The following is a 16,205-nucleotide window of genomic DNA, read 5'->3' as shown; positions in this document are numbered from 1 at the left end:
TCCACTGATTTGACCAGAAGACATTCCATTGAGACCCGCTGTATTGTAGCAACATACCCAAACCCCATATAACCACACGACAACGTCATTACAGTGGATTTGTGTGTGTGTGTGCATGCGCGCGCGCGTTTTGTTTTGTTTTGTTTTTATTTTTTTTTAATGAATTATCCCTTTAATCCTCTTGGGCCACCAGCTCGTGCAGTGTGCGCTTTCCACCGTCAGAGGGCGCAACTCTCACTCAACTCTCACTTCAAAAATATTCCCTGAAACTCACATTCTTGGAGTATGGAGCCACTTTTAACAAAGTGCGGACACGCGACCCAAGTTTTACCTTTGCACGAGATAATCGGCGCGTGCGAGCTCGTACAGCCTGCGGGTCAACGCCGCGCGTGGTAGCTTGGACGCTTTCTCCTCACGTTGTGCAGCTCGGGGTCGGGACCGCTAAACATCTCTGTCCGTAAGGGAAACGAGCAGAGGGAGACGTGAGAGGGAGAGAGAGAGAGAGAGAGAGAGAGAGGGGACATGAACGGAAGGGAGGCACAAAACACAGAAAAGAAAAGCTGTATACACGCGGAGCATCTTTTTTGAGCGCGAAACAAAGTAACGCTAACCGGATAAATGTAAACACTGATTCTTTCTTTTTTTTTCCCTGGACATGTTTCCGCTGCCGGAGAGCGCTGTTTAGATTGTGTTGTGGAGAGAGGATGGTCTCGGTGCTGTAGAAAGCCTGGTCTCTTGTTTTATCTCTTTTTCTTTCTTTTTTGCGGTGGAAATCACTGGAAGTTTCTACGTTTGACGTTTTTTCAGAGGAGACGTTCAATGCAAATGCGGTAGGTGACTCCGGGCTTCGGTTCAACAACTAAACAAGACTTGAAACGCAGTTTTTTCTCCTCACATTGTGTAGCAGGCTGTGCTGTTTGTTTGAGCGCCGCTGAAATGTGAGACACTGGGGAAGTCGATACATGACAAACCGCTGCATCCAGCTGTTTCATTTGCCGCTATTGTAACCCTTCATTGACACCATTTGGATTGGATATGCTAAGAAAACTTTTTAAGAATGAAGAGAAGAAAATTCCCGTAGCACGCCTCTGTTTTCTGGTTACATCGCCGCCGTTTGCTGAAGTGGATCTGTGGAAAGGGTGTTATTATTTTAGTCTTTTCCAAACCTTCATCATTTCCATGTTGAGAGGAGAGGAGAGCTGACATGCGTCTGGAACGGGGATACAGTGTGGTGATCCACTACGATTAAGATAAAGTTGTAAAATTTGCCTGAATATCGAGCTGAGAGTGTATGATACAGATATCCGGCGTTGGTAGGGACCCGATCGTATAGTGCCCGCTTGTGCGCCGTGAATCGCCGCTCTCAACCCGCTTTGAAGCGGTTCGTGTGGACTCGACTTTGTTTGTTGGGGGGAGACGCTCCGGAGCCGATATGGAGGAGTGGAGACAATGCGGGCGGTGGTTGATAGACTGCAAGGTCCTGCCCCCGAACCACCGGGTCGTGTGGCCCACGGCGGCCGTCTTCGACTTGGCACAGGCCCTGCGAGACGGGGTGCTCTTGTGCCAGATGTTGCACAACCTCTCGCCGGGATCAGTGGACCTGAAGGAGATCAATTTCAGACCCCAGATGTCACAGGTGAGTCGGGCCTGGGTGCAAACTTCGAAACCAGCAGATGATGGTTTTGATTCACACCTCCAGGCTATGTCTTGTGACTGTACACACACACACACACACTTTCTCTCTTTGTATATGCATTGCTGTGCTTCTCATTCACACCTTGGGATTGCCAGGTGCAGCCACCAGACACTGAGAGGTACCATGAATTCATCTAACACTTCGTATGGTTGGAATGTCATTATACAGCAATTCTCCCTCTAGCAATTCCCTAGTTGCTCCAGAGATTTTACCCAGAAACCTTCCTGTCACAACAAGCCCACTTCTTGGACACATCCCAGTGCAGAGCTTCTATCAGTATATCTGTGATAATACAGCAGTTTTACACAGCGGGTGCTTGAACACATGCAGATTCCATTCAGTCTTGCACAGGTGAGGGAGGGAATCATGCCCACTGCATCTTAACAGAGCAAGGCGCCACCCCTGCACACAAGCAGCGGTTCTGTATTAGCTGACCTGAAGGTTTTTGCTGGCTTCTTCATATTTTTCCAATCATTACAATTGCAGTATTGTTGTCTGAAATCTCTGTATAGTTCCACACATCTGTTCGACCCGTTCCAAGTGGGGGCAAATACGATCATCTGCTGATGGAAGAGAAAGTGAAACATTTATCTTTCCAAGGTTAAATGATTTGCCACAGTTTCCCTTTAACTTTAGATGACCTTTTTGGAGTAGCAGACGGGTGTGGCAGTTCAATACTGAGTTAGACAAATAACATCATATGCTCTAAAAGTTGTGTGGATGGTTATGGAAGGTTTACCTCACACTGTCCCAATCTTCTTGGTTCAGTAAACACCACGTGTCTGCTGGTAGCAGTTGAAATGAAAGCTGAAGGTTATTTTCTTTTTAAATTTTTTAGCCACATCATGTAGCAGCGTAGGGCTAAAAATACAGCCTGAAGTTTCCTCTAAGTCCTTTTGTGAAGAAGCTTAAAGAGGAATAGCTGTCTCAGTATATAATTAAACATAAGTCGACAGCATGGTGTTAGGGTTAGAGGTTTGGACCGTAGATGTCACACGCTTCCATTTCTGTAAAGCTCCCTTTCCTCTCCAGTTGATTCATGATTCCAAAGCCAATACGAGGAAGTGTTGGGTGCCACAGGAAGTTTACATGACCACAGCAGTGAAGGAGAAAGTGCGCTGTGGCAAACGTTTCTATTGACTTTTCTTCACCCTGAAGTCTGTACTGAAATAACCACAGAGCCTCTATTCTTGTATAGTGAGAAGTCTGGGAATTGGCACGGTGAACGGGTTCGCAGTTGCCCGTTTGCAGAAAGTGTGTCAGTTGGTCTTATTGTCATGCCCACAGAGGCCAAAACAGCTATCATACCAGAGCAATTGCCCGCTTACAGCACATTTGTCTGATATTCTTGGCACACCTTCTGTGACCCGTTTCTGTCATAATAATGTGTGAATGTGTGTGTGTGTGTGTGTGTTGCATCTGTCTGTCTGCCTCTCAGTCGATGTCTGTGTGACATTAGTTGGCTGCCTCTTTTGAGTAAACATGTCTTCCTTTATGTTTCCGAAGAGAATGAATCAGTCAAGCAACAGAGCAACAAATTTGACCATCAATTAATCTTTCATTTATGAAGCAAAAATGCCAATATTTTCTGCTTCCAGCTTCTCAAACATGATTTTTTTTTCTGTTGTGTATCATGGTAAATTGAATAAGCGCTGCAACAAAGGATGATTTTCATTATCGATTCATCTACCAGTTATTTATTCGGTTAATCGGTTAATTGTTCTGTTTATAAAAAGTCAGAAAAGAGTGAAAAGTAGCTGTAATAGATCCTCACAGGTCAAGATGGTGCCCTCAGATGTCTTGTTTTGTCTGACTAACAGTCCAAAACAGAAAGATATTCAGTTTACCATAATGTACGACACAGAAAACATTAAAACAACACATTTGAGAAGCTGAAACCAGCTCATTTTTGCTATTTTTGCTTAAAAAAATGACAACAAACAAACAAAACAAACAATCGACTAATTGTTTCAGCTCTAGATTTAATATCTATGGGTTCTGGATAGTTTGTCATACAAAACAAGCAAGCTGAAGACATCATGTTAGGCTTTGAGGTCTTTTTTTTTGCTATTTTCTGACATTTCACAGACTTAATGCTTAATAGAAAAAAACAAAACAATTGACAGATTAATCATTGAACATCATTGTTAGTCGCAGGCATAGTCTCCAGTCTTCCTCTCTGTTTCTGCTAACCACTGGTAGCCTCCACTTATCAGCTCCAGAAGCTACTGACTTCCATGTTTACAAGGCGAGAGCGAGGTCTGAATGGCATCCTTTGATCCGCCCACTAATCCCATCCTCCCAGTCCCACTCTGCGAATCTGCAGCGAGGGTGGAAGGGGTGTCCTCAGTGACAAATTGGGTTAAACAAAATCCTGGCAGCAGAACAGTAGTATGTGATTTATGATAAGGAAAAGGTCAGAGCGCATGTGCTTTAACACTCAGACACAGAGTGAGTGGCTTAGCCAAATGAAGAGGAGGTGAAGCGGAGCGATTACATTATTTGCTCTGGACAAAATTTCTCAGCGGCTCCACTTGCATGGTGATTAATAGTTTCCCAAATTGAGTTTTGTCTCTGAATATGCCATTCTGTTAAACGTTTCAAACATTACAAGTGGTAGTATCCTCAAGAGTGGGTGTTCAAATGACTTCTAATGCTGTGTGACCTGCATTAGGACGGGGATTTTGGTGAATGTGTAAGACAAAAAGGGAGTGATACTCTGTTTACTTGGACTCACTAATTCTATTCAGTTGCTGCTGTTAACAGACCCCTAATCACAACAATGCTCTAAAAGTTGGCATTGATCCTACTTTGTTCTCTAGTGCACTATCATTGTGTTTTAGTGCTTTCTGGAGAACTGAAAGGGAAGTCGCTGTATCAACACTGAGGTTATCCTGTCTTGTTACTGTAAGTCACTTTTGATTCACGTATCCATAAAACAGCATACGAACAATTTACTGAAACTTGAATTTTAACACCACATGGTGAGTCTATCCAACAACCATAACTTATTTCTATTTATAGATTTTCTACTATATATTTTATGATCTGAGGTTTGAATTTTTTGAGTGTTTTGGCAAAGCTTTTGAGACTGTAAAGGGGTTTTTTTGATTAGTCATACCTTTACTATACATGTGCTTGAAGGTCCTTTCTGTGTAGAGATCGCACATTCTCCTGATGTCTGCATGGGTTTTAGTGCTGAAACCATAAGTGGATAAATGGATGAGTTGATTGAAAGGAGAATTAAATGACTTCAGTCTTGATTATTGATAAAACGTTTAAGGCATTTGTCTGCGTCTTAGAAATGGAGGATGTAGCCTACTTGTAACTGTAAATACACCACAGGATCAGTATCAGTCATTCAGAAAATTTGATCAAGATTCAGCATTTGCTGTTAAGAAAAGCCTGTGAAAATCTTTCTGGAAAAATCAAAGTGCCACTGTTGTAACCTTGAACAAGGAATGAACACTATTGGCGCCTTCATGACCAAACCTGAGAGGTGACTTATTAGTGCGATATTTTTGGTTGACTTTCAAGTGTGAATACGTGTATAATAATGGCATAAAAATGAGGAAGGCTTCCAAATCAGCACTCAGCAGAGTAAATAATATTCATTCAGTGTGCATTCAAGTGGCTGAAAAGGGAAATGTCCATTCATGCATCCTTCCAGTTCACAGTGAGGAAGTTTATTGTGATATTCATGAAGTAAATGATAATCACTGGACTGTAATAAAACAGTAAACCAACGTGCCTGGCATCTGATGTTACTGAAGGCTTGTTTCAGTTGTAATATCATGGAAAGGAATAGTAAAAACTGCGAGTTGTGTCTTACTGTGAGCAGGAGAGGAGGTGAAGTAACTCCAGCAAAAAAAAGCTGTCAAGATGACCTTCGTTTAGGTGGTCTAATAAATCCCTGATTGTAATTTTTAAAGGATAGCGAGGCGGTTGTCTTTACCTCAAGGTTGTAAACAGATGCTTAACGAGTGCTGGTGTTTGGAAATGCTTCACAGCTCAAAGTGCACGTATTCTGAATCCAGCGCCTCAGGCTGTGTCTGAAAGACAAGACTGAGCTGTGCTCTCTGAAGCCTTTTGTGTGTTCTGCAGTGTTTTCTCATACTTTTTTTTTTTTTTTTTTCCCCCTGTTAGTGAGGTAGTTGTGAATGCCTTTGGGATGACTCAGGCGGATACGTATGTGTATGCCGCTGTGCTTTTGTTTCTCTGTGTGAGTGTGTGAACTTGCTAGTTATGTGTATGTATGTCTGTGTGTTAGAGATGTTACAGTACCTGTGCTCAGACTGAATCACTGTTGGCTGAGCCCAGAGCTCTCCTGGAGCTTCTCAGTGCTCCACAGGGCTCCAGATCTCACACAGAGCCTGCCGCCTCCTCTTACAGTAATTGAGGTTCTTCCTCTTTGTCCGGCTCCTACCAGAAATATTGGCTGCCGCTGGCAAGTAACAGGAGCTGATTTTCATTGGGACTTTTCAAAATTCTGCTAATCATACTTGAGAAATGGCTATGTAAACATCGATAATCAGGAAAACACTGTTTTCAGATCATTTTTGCAGATCACAACATTCACATAGTTATGCCAAAACAAAACAAAAAAAAAAGATTAAAGCTACAGGAACTGCTCGGTCACATGGGAACAGAAAACACTGAAACAAAATTTCCACTACAGTCTATCAGTGCCTTGTTGTGACTAACATGTTGGCAAATAATTGCCTTCCAGCAGACACAACGCAGTGTTAGCATTAATTAGGAGTTGCATCTTTTGCCACCTGGCAAATATAAGTTCAATATTCACTTGACTTGTAGCTCTGGTTCGTTCTCTCCACCAGCTTCAGAGGGGAAAAAAAAATCTTGCTCTTTAGCTCGCTCACTCTTCACATTTCCTCAGTAGCTAATCACTAACATTTCCTTTGCCAATTGGTGCTGGGCAGGTAGCCTAGAGTATGTTTATCAGAGCTTGTTTGCTGAAAACAGCTACTTGATGCTTCTGGAAACAGGGTTGATGAGGCTGAACCATAAAGTGAAAGTAAAAAACAGAAACCTTGAGCTCTAATAGGCTAAAAGCTCTGTAGAGCTGCAAAGTTGGGTGCTATTCTCTGATATATAAATGCAAAGCTTTTCTCATTATTAATGTTAACATCACAAGTATGCATTAATGTGGGTTTGAATATTTTCATCCTCTTGATGTTCACTAAAATACAGAAGTGTTCTCGTTCACTATAAGTATATATTGACTTGATTGCTGACCATAAATTCTACAAGGCTAACAGTAATTCCTGGACTGCTGCACTGGGACTCCTGATCAAATCACAGTTTCATACGGTCTTGGTCACAGTCACATGATTACAGTATACACTCACTCTGTAGGTCATGCTTTTAACACTGAAAGCCCCGTCTTAAAGAGCTCTGCAGGGCTGGAAATAAGATCAGAGAGAGTGTATGAACCGGAAAACGACATGGTAAATGCCAGCCCACCTATTATTCTGAAATCTCTGTTTGTGACCAGTGCGGGGAGGAGGGGGGTTGGTGACTACTGTAGACAGCCACCCACCCCTGTCTCCCTCAGGGGTAATTTAATCTCAGCATTTGGTCTACGGTTGACCCCTGCGACCCCAGCACCCGCCGGCCCCGGATACAGGTAATACCGCTAATGGAGCTCGTTAGGGTCCGCGTCCTGGGTTGCACAGCTGGGATGGTGCCACTGGGAGCTAATGGGATTGACAAGGAGGGAATGGGCCTAGGCTAGGGTTTTCTAACCTTTCTGTGTGAGGTAATCCTCCTCCTGAGGTCATGAAAATCTCTCTACTTGTAACATTTTCTATTTGCCTTGTGTGCTGACATGTCCATAGCTGGCTTATGTGTCATATCTTGAGGCGAATGAAATTGCTTTTGTCTCAGATTTCATTGTCTCAGTTACAGCCACTATGATTTTCACTTTCACAATAGCCTATGAAAAGTTCAGGGGCTGTTGGTTGTATTTATATATTTATAGTTATAAGATACTGTGTTGATTTAGTCTGGAAAATTCAGCTTTTTTTCACAATTCAGGTCTTATGGTCATAACTTTGACCATGTTTCCCAAGATTGACCCAATCTTATTCTGGTAGTTATCCAGATCATTCAGACCTCCTTGCTCTTGGTTAAAAACTGACCAGCTGTACTGACTTTTTCTTTGTGGTTTCAGTTCACCAGAGCTAACTAACCGTTGAAATGTGTGGTCATCTGAACTTGTTGTTCTTGTAATGTTGCCCTGTCCACAGATAATCAAAAATTAACCTGGTGAGCAAAATGATATCATAACTATCAGTAATGATTTACAGAACTATTAATATTAGACCTTTAATACCAGTATAGCAGGGGGATTGGCAGAGCATCGATCCCTACTATAAGTAAATGATTATTTTTTTATATACCTCTCCTCACTCTGAGGCAAGATTGCATAGGCGAGTACAGAGCAGTATTCTCCTAGCTAGGAGGAATGCAGTGTCCTGTTCAAGGTCACTTCATTAAGGCGGATGCCTTGCAGTAGGAAGGAGGTTGAACTTTGTCAAGTTGAAGGACAGTCTTGGTATTCACTTAGCCTAAAAATAAATATTCCCCTGGAACCAGAAGTAGCAGGCTACAAAACCAACAGTCAAGGTTTTAGACGCCTCTGTCCAGCTGCTGCTGTTCAATTTATGAGATTTTCTTTTAAGCCGAATAAGAATTTATTCCCTTCAAATGAATCGTTGCCATGTGTCAGCTGTAAAAACAGAACATTTGAATATGCTTAGTATCTCAGAAGGAATGCCCTGCAGCTGGCCTCTACAGTGGTGTTAGAACAGCTAAGAGGTGTTGAGATCGCTGTAGTTATTGCTCGCGTAAGTGTTTGGTGACATGCATCATTTGAATAGACGGTGTGGACAAGTGATGTAATAATATATTTTCACTCTACTATTACTACTGTAAAAATATGATTGACAATTATCATACTATGTCAATGTTTTAAATAAAGATGTGACTTCCTTTTATTTATTTAGTTTTTATAAAACTCATCCCCCAACCCTTCTGTGTATACCATAATAATAGTCTAGTGCTGGTATCCAGGTGTGAGCATTAACCAGTCTTTTCAAAACTGTTAACACTTACACCTGTAAAAATATAACATGATGAAACACATGGACATCATGCAATATGATGACCTGAAACTATTACAATGTTGTATTTGTTTGTAATAAATACAGAGATAATCTGAATTTTTACAGCACTTATTGGAAAAAGGTACAATAGTTCCTGAAACCCTTGCCAGAGATTCCCATTAGATTGTACGTCAAATTTATAAGAAGAGAAGATGAGATATGTGCTTGCACCAAAGTACAAAAAAGGAGCTAATGGACTCAACCAGAGACCAAAGTTCAGTCTATAATTAAGCATTCCAACCTACTTACTTCCTGGTTCCTGAAGTAAAAGACAAACACAAAGAACCAGCAATGAGATGTAAAAATTAAATATTTTCCACTGACTCCAGTGAAGCGGTTTAGTATTATTCTAAATACAGCAGCACTTAAGGTTTCAGCTATTCTACACATTCATTCATGCGATGACATCTCACAGTCTGCCATAGGCGATCATAAAATAAATAAATATGAGGTTGTAAAAGCTTACAGCTTGTGGTATTATGTGAGAGGAAGAGTGCATAGTACAGACCTAAATAGGCAAGCAGTTAAGTACTTGTTAAATGCAGCAGTTGAAGATTGAATGAATGCATGGTAGTTGCGGTCGATATTAATTAAGTGTAAATGAATGGCGGCACGTACACCGTTGCGATACTGCAGGCTTGCTGCTTATGCAGTGGGATAAAGAAACAGGAAGTGAATTTGGAATTCAAACAATCTCCCTTATTTCTGACCTGCTACGTACAGTAAATGCCTTGCACATCTACATGTGCTGCTAGTAATACAAGCCACATCTACCGCAGGATGAAGCACTGATGCATATTATAAGCACGTTGCAAACACTTAAAATCCCCTCAGAGAATAACTCAATATTTAAAGAAAACATGTAAATGTAGATTTAAGCATTGGTTAATAATCAATTAATACAATGAAATATTTAATAATCATTGAATAATAATGAGTAAATGCTAAGTAATATACTGTAATTCTTACAGTTTAGTGGGTGACTTTTGGCCTATTGATTCCTATTTGAAAGCTTTATCCTTGATCGTTGCACAGCTTAACCCTTTCCAGCCAAACCATATGAGTCTAATGGCCTGTTTACAAATGCAAACAGTCAGCTCTTGGCTGCATGGGCCATAATTAGAAAGCTGGCCATATGTACCATTATGTGACAATTCGAGCACAAAGGCTACTTCAGAACAATCAAGGGTTGAGCTTTTTCACTCTGATGTCGCTGGTTAATGATGAGGTTTGAATTATTTAGCCTCTAAAAGTCAGATTAGCTTTGGTAGCAGTACCATAAGAGCTCTAATAGATTAAAGTACAGCTCCATGGTGCGTATTTTTAAACCGTTACGTCGCAGTACACATCATGCTGTAGCATCTCATCCTCTTCTTCATGTATTTTACAGTGGCTACATCATGACTCAGCCAGTTTTTTACCAAAAACCAGAGCCATGTGTTTTATCACGAGCAGCACTCCTCCACCTTAAGTCTGTGGGACATTCATCTGCCTCTTCACTCCTTCTATTCTCTGCATTCCTGGGGGAATGCTGTTAGTCTGAAATGCGAGCAGTGTTTATACGGGGAACTCCAAGTTGACCTAATCTTTTAGACTGGGTGGGAGAATCTAAGTGATGTCATATAATGGCAGCCTACAGTATCCCTGCAAATTTAGTAAAGAGCATTTTCATGTCAAGAGTGGATAGTTGTTTATTTTATTTTATTTATTTTTTTAGATACCTCAAATTCTTGTGTATGTGAAAACACCTAATGGAGACTAGTGTCATTCTGTTAGTATCCTCTCACAATCATATTACCTAACCAACCTCTGAGGACACGTTACAATTTGTGGAAACCGATCTACCATGACAACACGCTGCCAGTTTTGCCATTCCACTAGAGACAGACAAAGAAATCACGGAGCCTTATGGACACCGTCTGATTTCTAAAGAGGCTCCATCTGCATAGTGGTTGTTGGGGGTGATTAGCATGGACATGCAGTGGAATGGCGCCTTTCCGGAGCCAGCCATGCTCTGCTGGGCGCCATCACTCCACAGAGAAATGAGAAAGAGGAGGCCACGGTCCTGTCTCTGAAGTGGCGAGCCAGATGGCTGAATCTCTCCCTAGCATTTCTTCCCAAACCACACAAAAGATCTTTTTTTTTTTTTCTCCTTCTTCTTTTTTAAATTGATTTTGACTCTTAATTTGTTAATCAGTAGCTGGTTTTCCTTTCCAGGCCATGACTTGCATCTGTCTTCATCCACGACTGTCAGTTAATGACACTTAGCCTGTTACATGTTGAGCTTTTGTCAGAACAGTACTGTTGCCGGGAGTCTAATTTGGGTTGTTGTGGTGGTGGACTGATTGTGGCTGTTTCCTGCGGTTGGGAACAGATTAGGATCTGGATTGTGCTCCGGGGAGAGGCACAGCAGTTCCCATCCCCCCCCCCTCCCACCTCCCGCCACCCCCTCCACAGACACCTCCAACCTCAGCTGTACACACACACACAAACACACACACTCTCTAATACATACAGCAGCCTCTTTCTGGGGGAAAGATAAACAGCTTCATATTTTCTCTATCTCTTTGCCAAAGGAAATAGATAATATGCACCCCTGTGACGCACTGACTGGTGGCAGCTAAGTATAGGAGGAGTGTTTATATGTTGCACTAGTCATGGATTTTTTTCAGGCCTCGGCAACAAAATCGCCACAAGAAGCGCCGATATCCCATTACTGATGTGTATTGATCATATCACATAATTGGCTGTGGAATAGGAAGGGCACAAAGGTAGGGTTACAACTTTAGACTCAATCCCGTAAAAGGCCAGTACTTATTGATCTTTTCCATGGCTCAGTCTCTTGTTAATCATGCGAACAAAGTGGAGCAGTGTGTTGCGGGTTATAGAGGGCGGAAGAGATCATTTCCTCATGCCCCACCTTTAGCTCAGTGTATGCTGCTTTGTGATTTGTAATTTAAATCCTTCCCCAATCAAATTTTGGTGTTTTGTTACAGTATCTTGCCAATATACATGATATCACACGCACAACATTTTTGCAGTCATTAAATGATTTGTTGTATTTGCAGTGCAGGGTTGTATTTAATTGATTTGTGAGTTTTTTTTTTAATTAAGTGCTCAGTCCATAAAACCACAAAAATGATTTCAGACAGTTTTATCTTAGTATTTCTTAGTCTGATCAGCAAGTAAAAAACCTCCAAGTATGTATTACATAATGATATAAAAACAAAGAAAAGGAAGCTAATCTCAATCAATCAGTAATCAACTTCTCTGCAAAGCTAATAAACTATATGAACTGAGATCTGTGAATTCAGTTTTGCTGTTGGGTTGAAACCTGTCTCACACACATGGAATTAATAAGATGAGGGATTATAGGCTTAGAGAAATAGTCTCATCATTATGTTGTGTGTTACTCATTGAAAATGCCACACCACCAGTTCCAGTATCTTGCTCAAGGACACTTTGGCAGGGCAAAGGCTTGTCAGCAGGGACTACCCAAGCTGTGCAGCTGGACTATCAGAGAGTAAAAGAAAAAAAAAAAAAAAAACCCACCTTGTCAGTCTATAACAGACATTCATTTGTATTCAGGTGGTTTCAAACCAGCCTTTGGAGTCCTTTAAAATTCTATTGTGTCATTTTTTTTTTCCATTATTGTTTCAGTGAAATAAGCTGCCATCTTGCATACTAATGAAATTGTAATTGTCACCATTAACAAAAGCCACAAAAAAACCTACTTCTCAAGCTTTAATCTGCTTTAGTGGTTATCTTGCTGAATTTTCATAGCGATTTAAGGAATTCTTTCCGGTGGACGGGAAAGATGGGAAAGAAGAGCTTTAGGGAGGAAAGGTGTAAAAGCCCACAGGAAACAGACATGAGAACAATACACAGTACCGTGGGTGTATACTTTATAGTTAGACAATATAGGATGTTGCAACACTGAAACATTTCCTCCTCGCTGTATATGTACGGTTGTGTTTATATTTAGTCTAGTGTCATACAGCACTGTGTGAGGGCCTGCTGTCTTTCATCATGCAGTTTGTGCGTCACTCTTGTATTGTGTAACTGACTTTCAGTATGACCTTGCATATTTTTTTTTTTGTGTCAACTTGTACTTTCCAGAAAAAAAAATCATTTGTGAAATTGAAATATTAATCAGTTTATTTGCTAACGTTGGACTGTAGTGTGGTTGCATTCTTGTTGTATGCATTACATGATGAGTCTGGATACTGGATATCTTTGTCACTCAGCGTCCTTGTTAAAACTTTGTGTCAGCTGATCAGCCTCTCCACCTTTTTAGACATATGATTTAGCAGATTTTTCCTCTTGTGAAAGAACTGACTATCACTATAGTTTCCTGTATCACACACAAGTTATCCCGTCTGTCTTCAATGATGATATTTCTCAAAAAAAACAAAAAACTATTTCCCGTAAGTGCCAGCTAGAGGAAGGCAGGTGAGCTTCCTCAATCCCATTTCCCATTGAAAAAGGTGAAGAAAAAAAAAACCCTGCCACCAGCTTGGTGTTAGTATAATGAAAGCAGCGGAGTGTGAAGAGAGAGAAGCTAAACAATTTAGAATTAATGGTGGAAGCTCCTGGGGAAAACAAAGAGAGAAAGAAACACACAGAAGGTGGAGTCACAGAGAAATCTGATTGAGAGGAAGCTTTTAGTGGCTTTTTCATGTGAAATTGAGCATGTCCCTCAAACTGATGTACAGCGATCATCTGGTTCTCCACAACTACTTACCCTCCATTAGCACACAAAGATTTGCCTTAACTACAAAAGACTGTGACAACAAGAAGGAGTTACAGGCGCTGCGGTGGTCTCTAAGTTAGCAAACTTGTTCACAAACCTGTATAAACAGAAGTAGAAAGTGGACGACTGTTTGCACTTTCTTTATTCTAATTCTTCAGTTTTCTATTATGTATTATCACTTATCCCAGTAGGGGATAATGGGACTGATGTTTTTCACTTCTATTGGAATAAATGAACTTTAATGTGGTTTCTAGTTATAGTGAATAAATAATACACTTATTAATAGCTGATTTCCTTCTTTGGAAATCACTCACAAATAATACATATATTAACTTTAATCAGGTTATTAGTTCAAGTGCATAATTAATACACCTATTAATACACTGATTTACTTCTTATCATGGGAAATTATCCACAAATCCTACCCAAATGTACCTCGATCAGGCTTTTTATTAATACACTTATTAATGAATGAGTTACTTCTTTGGGAATCATTCACAAATTATTCCGAAATGAGCTTTAATCAGGTATTTAGTTACATTTAGTTTAATCTCATCCTTAACTTTGGAAATCAAAGCACTGACCGGCAGCTGTCAGCAGAACTGCGTGCGGTGACAGGGGTTGATTCATTTTTTGCGTCTGTTTATCCAAGTTTTCCCTTTCCTTTTTTGAGGACATTGACGGCTTCCCACTTCCTGCTTATAGCATAAGCACTCGGTGGGTTAGAGAGCGAGTGAGAGAGAGAGAGAGAGAGTTGTGTAATCCCCTCCCCTCCCTTCCCCTGCACTTAGCCAGACAACAAGAAACATCTGGACGGAGAACAGAGAGTTCAGAACGCACCCATCCCCACCTTGGATGAGTCCAACAATGCTTGGCTCAGATCGTGCATTCGGAGTCTGGACACCCCGCTGTTATCCTACCAAACCCTTTGCAAGTGTTGCATTCTTATCATGACTGCTGATTTCTGAGAAGAACGTGTGGGTGTATTCTGTTGTGGAGTGCTCGCTGTGTTGTGCAAAGTGTGTAATTTTCTTTCTCTGAGTGGGGTAAAAGGTGTTAGTTTGCTCTCTGCATTTCCATCATGGCAACCTGAAACTGTTGTTGCAGAGGTTTTAATATTCTGTATCTTCAGGTTGTCAGTGCGTAAGGTGTGTTTTCTCACTAATTTTCACTTCTCAAAAGGTGCGTCCTCCCTCACATAAAGGATCCATCATTTTTCTTTATGCCCATTGAACTTGGCGATATCACATCTTCTTGTGGTGCTTATATTTTAAGACCGAGCTCTAAAAAAGAAACCTCCCTATACTTATGTCACACAGGATTTTTCTACATCATTGATCCCACGTGAGTATGCAGCGCAGGTGCTGCAGCCAAAATTAGAACAGTGGAATAAAGCCGGCTAACTTCTGCTTTTACAAGACTTTTATATTTGCCTTTTCATTCAACTGTGTCTGTGTCAGTTTCCATTATTTCCTGCTCATGTTTTTGCAAAACGGTTGGCACAGGACGGCCCATCTGCTGTGTCAAGACACTGTGGTTTGATGCAGACTATATGTTTCCCCCCAAACTCATGCAAATCATTTAACCTTTTGGCTTTATTGGAGAAATCTGCTGGTAAATCAGTTGGCAAAACAACATAAAAGAAAGTCTCGCCCGCTGGATATGCACTATGCACGCCTTTGTTGAAACTATTTATGCTTGGCCAAAGATGGTTTAGTCAAAGAAGACACATCACTCACACACACTTGATGTTTGACGACATAAGGAGAGGGCGATGCTGTTCAGAACAGTACACATATAGTTGAATGTGTGGAAAATAATTGCAATCGAAGTCACAATTATAATTAGATACTTCCTTTAAATTGTACATCCTTAGGTCAGCATAAAACTGAAGCTGCAAACTGTGGAAACTGCAATTCAAAGCTGGATTTTACTCTGTGTTTTTTCCAGGCATTCACAAGCTTGATCATCATCGTCAGACAATATCGTAGTTCTTTGTATTAATATTTGTCAAACAATGAAACTGGGTCTTGACCTCCATTGTCCAGAATGCATTCATTCACTCATTGACAATCGGCTTCTCTCACAAGTGAAATGTACTTTTTATGTGTGAAAGCTACTGCTGTCTCCACTGTGCACCATCTGCTTCACTAAGGTTGTAGCCTTCGGTATACAGTACTATATATTGAAACATGTGACTGTTTCCACTTGCTAACATTTAGCTGAGGGGCTGAACGTATGTTGAGTTTGACCTGCTCGTCTTTGCCCCTGGCAGCGCTCTTTCATTTCTCTCATCCATACCTTATTTTTCCAATATGACTCGACCTTGACAGAGGAGTGTAGGGTGGGGGGGGGAGTACGGGATCGCATTTTCCCTGACCGCCACCCTCAGATAGGCTGCTGTGATGATGAACTGCAGGAGCTGGTGACATTCATCTTTCCCACATGCACCTATTCTTCTCTTAACACCTCTCCTCTCACCTCCTTTTCTTTAGGTCCTCTTTGTTCCAGTTTAGATGGGGAGGAAATGAAAACCTCGCAGTTGGAAAATAATGAATCTCTCAAGAGA

At 41.1% G+C, this 16,205-nt stretch overlaps 1 protein-coding gene across 6 annotated transcripts in view; it reads left to right on the top strand.

The window, feature by feature from the left end:
* Positions 1–235: 235 nt before the first annotated feature.
* The window catches only part of vav2 (vav 2 guanine nucleotide exchange factor), a 180,354-nt gene continuing 164,384 nt past the window's right edge, over positions 236–16,205 (top strand). For 4 of the 6 annotated variants that reach the window (XM_042394967.1, XM_042394964.1, XM_042394966.1 and 1 more), the window contains exon 1: positions 236–1,636. In XM_042394967.1, the coding sequence (XP_042250901.1) occupies positions 1,433–1,636 (204 nt within the window). In that variant the 5' untranslated portion in view covers positions 236–1,432. The remainder of the gene's footprint in view (positions 1,637–16,205) is intronic. The other 2 variants (XM_042394969.1, XM_042394968.1) reach the window with 1 other exon arrangement.

The sequence above is a fragment of the Thunnus maccoyii genome, chromosome 19, assembly GCF_910596095.1.
Source record: "Thunnus maccoyii chromosome 19, fThuMac1.1, whole genome shotgun sequence".
Classification (NCBI taxonomy): Eukaryota; Metazoa; Chordata; class Actinopteri; order Scombriformes; family Scombridae; genus Thunnus; species Thunnus maccoyii.
Note: the sequence above shows the minus strand (reverse complement) of the source record. Positions and strands in the feature narration are given on the sequence as shown.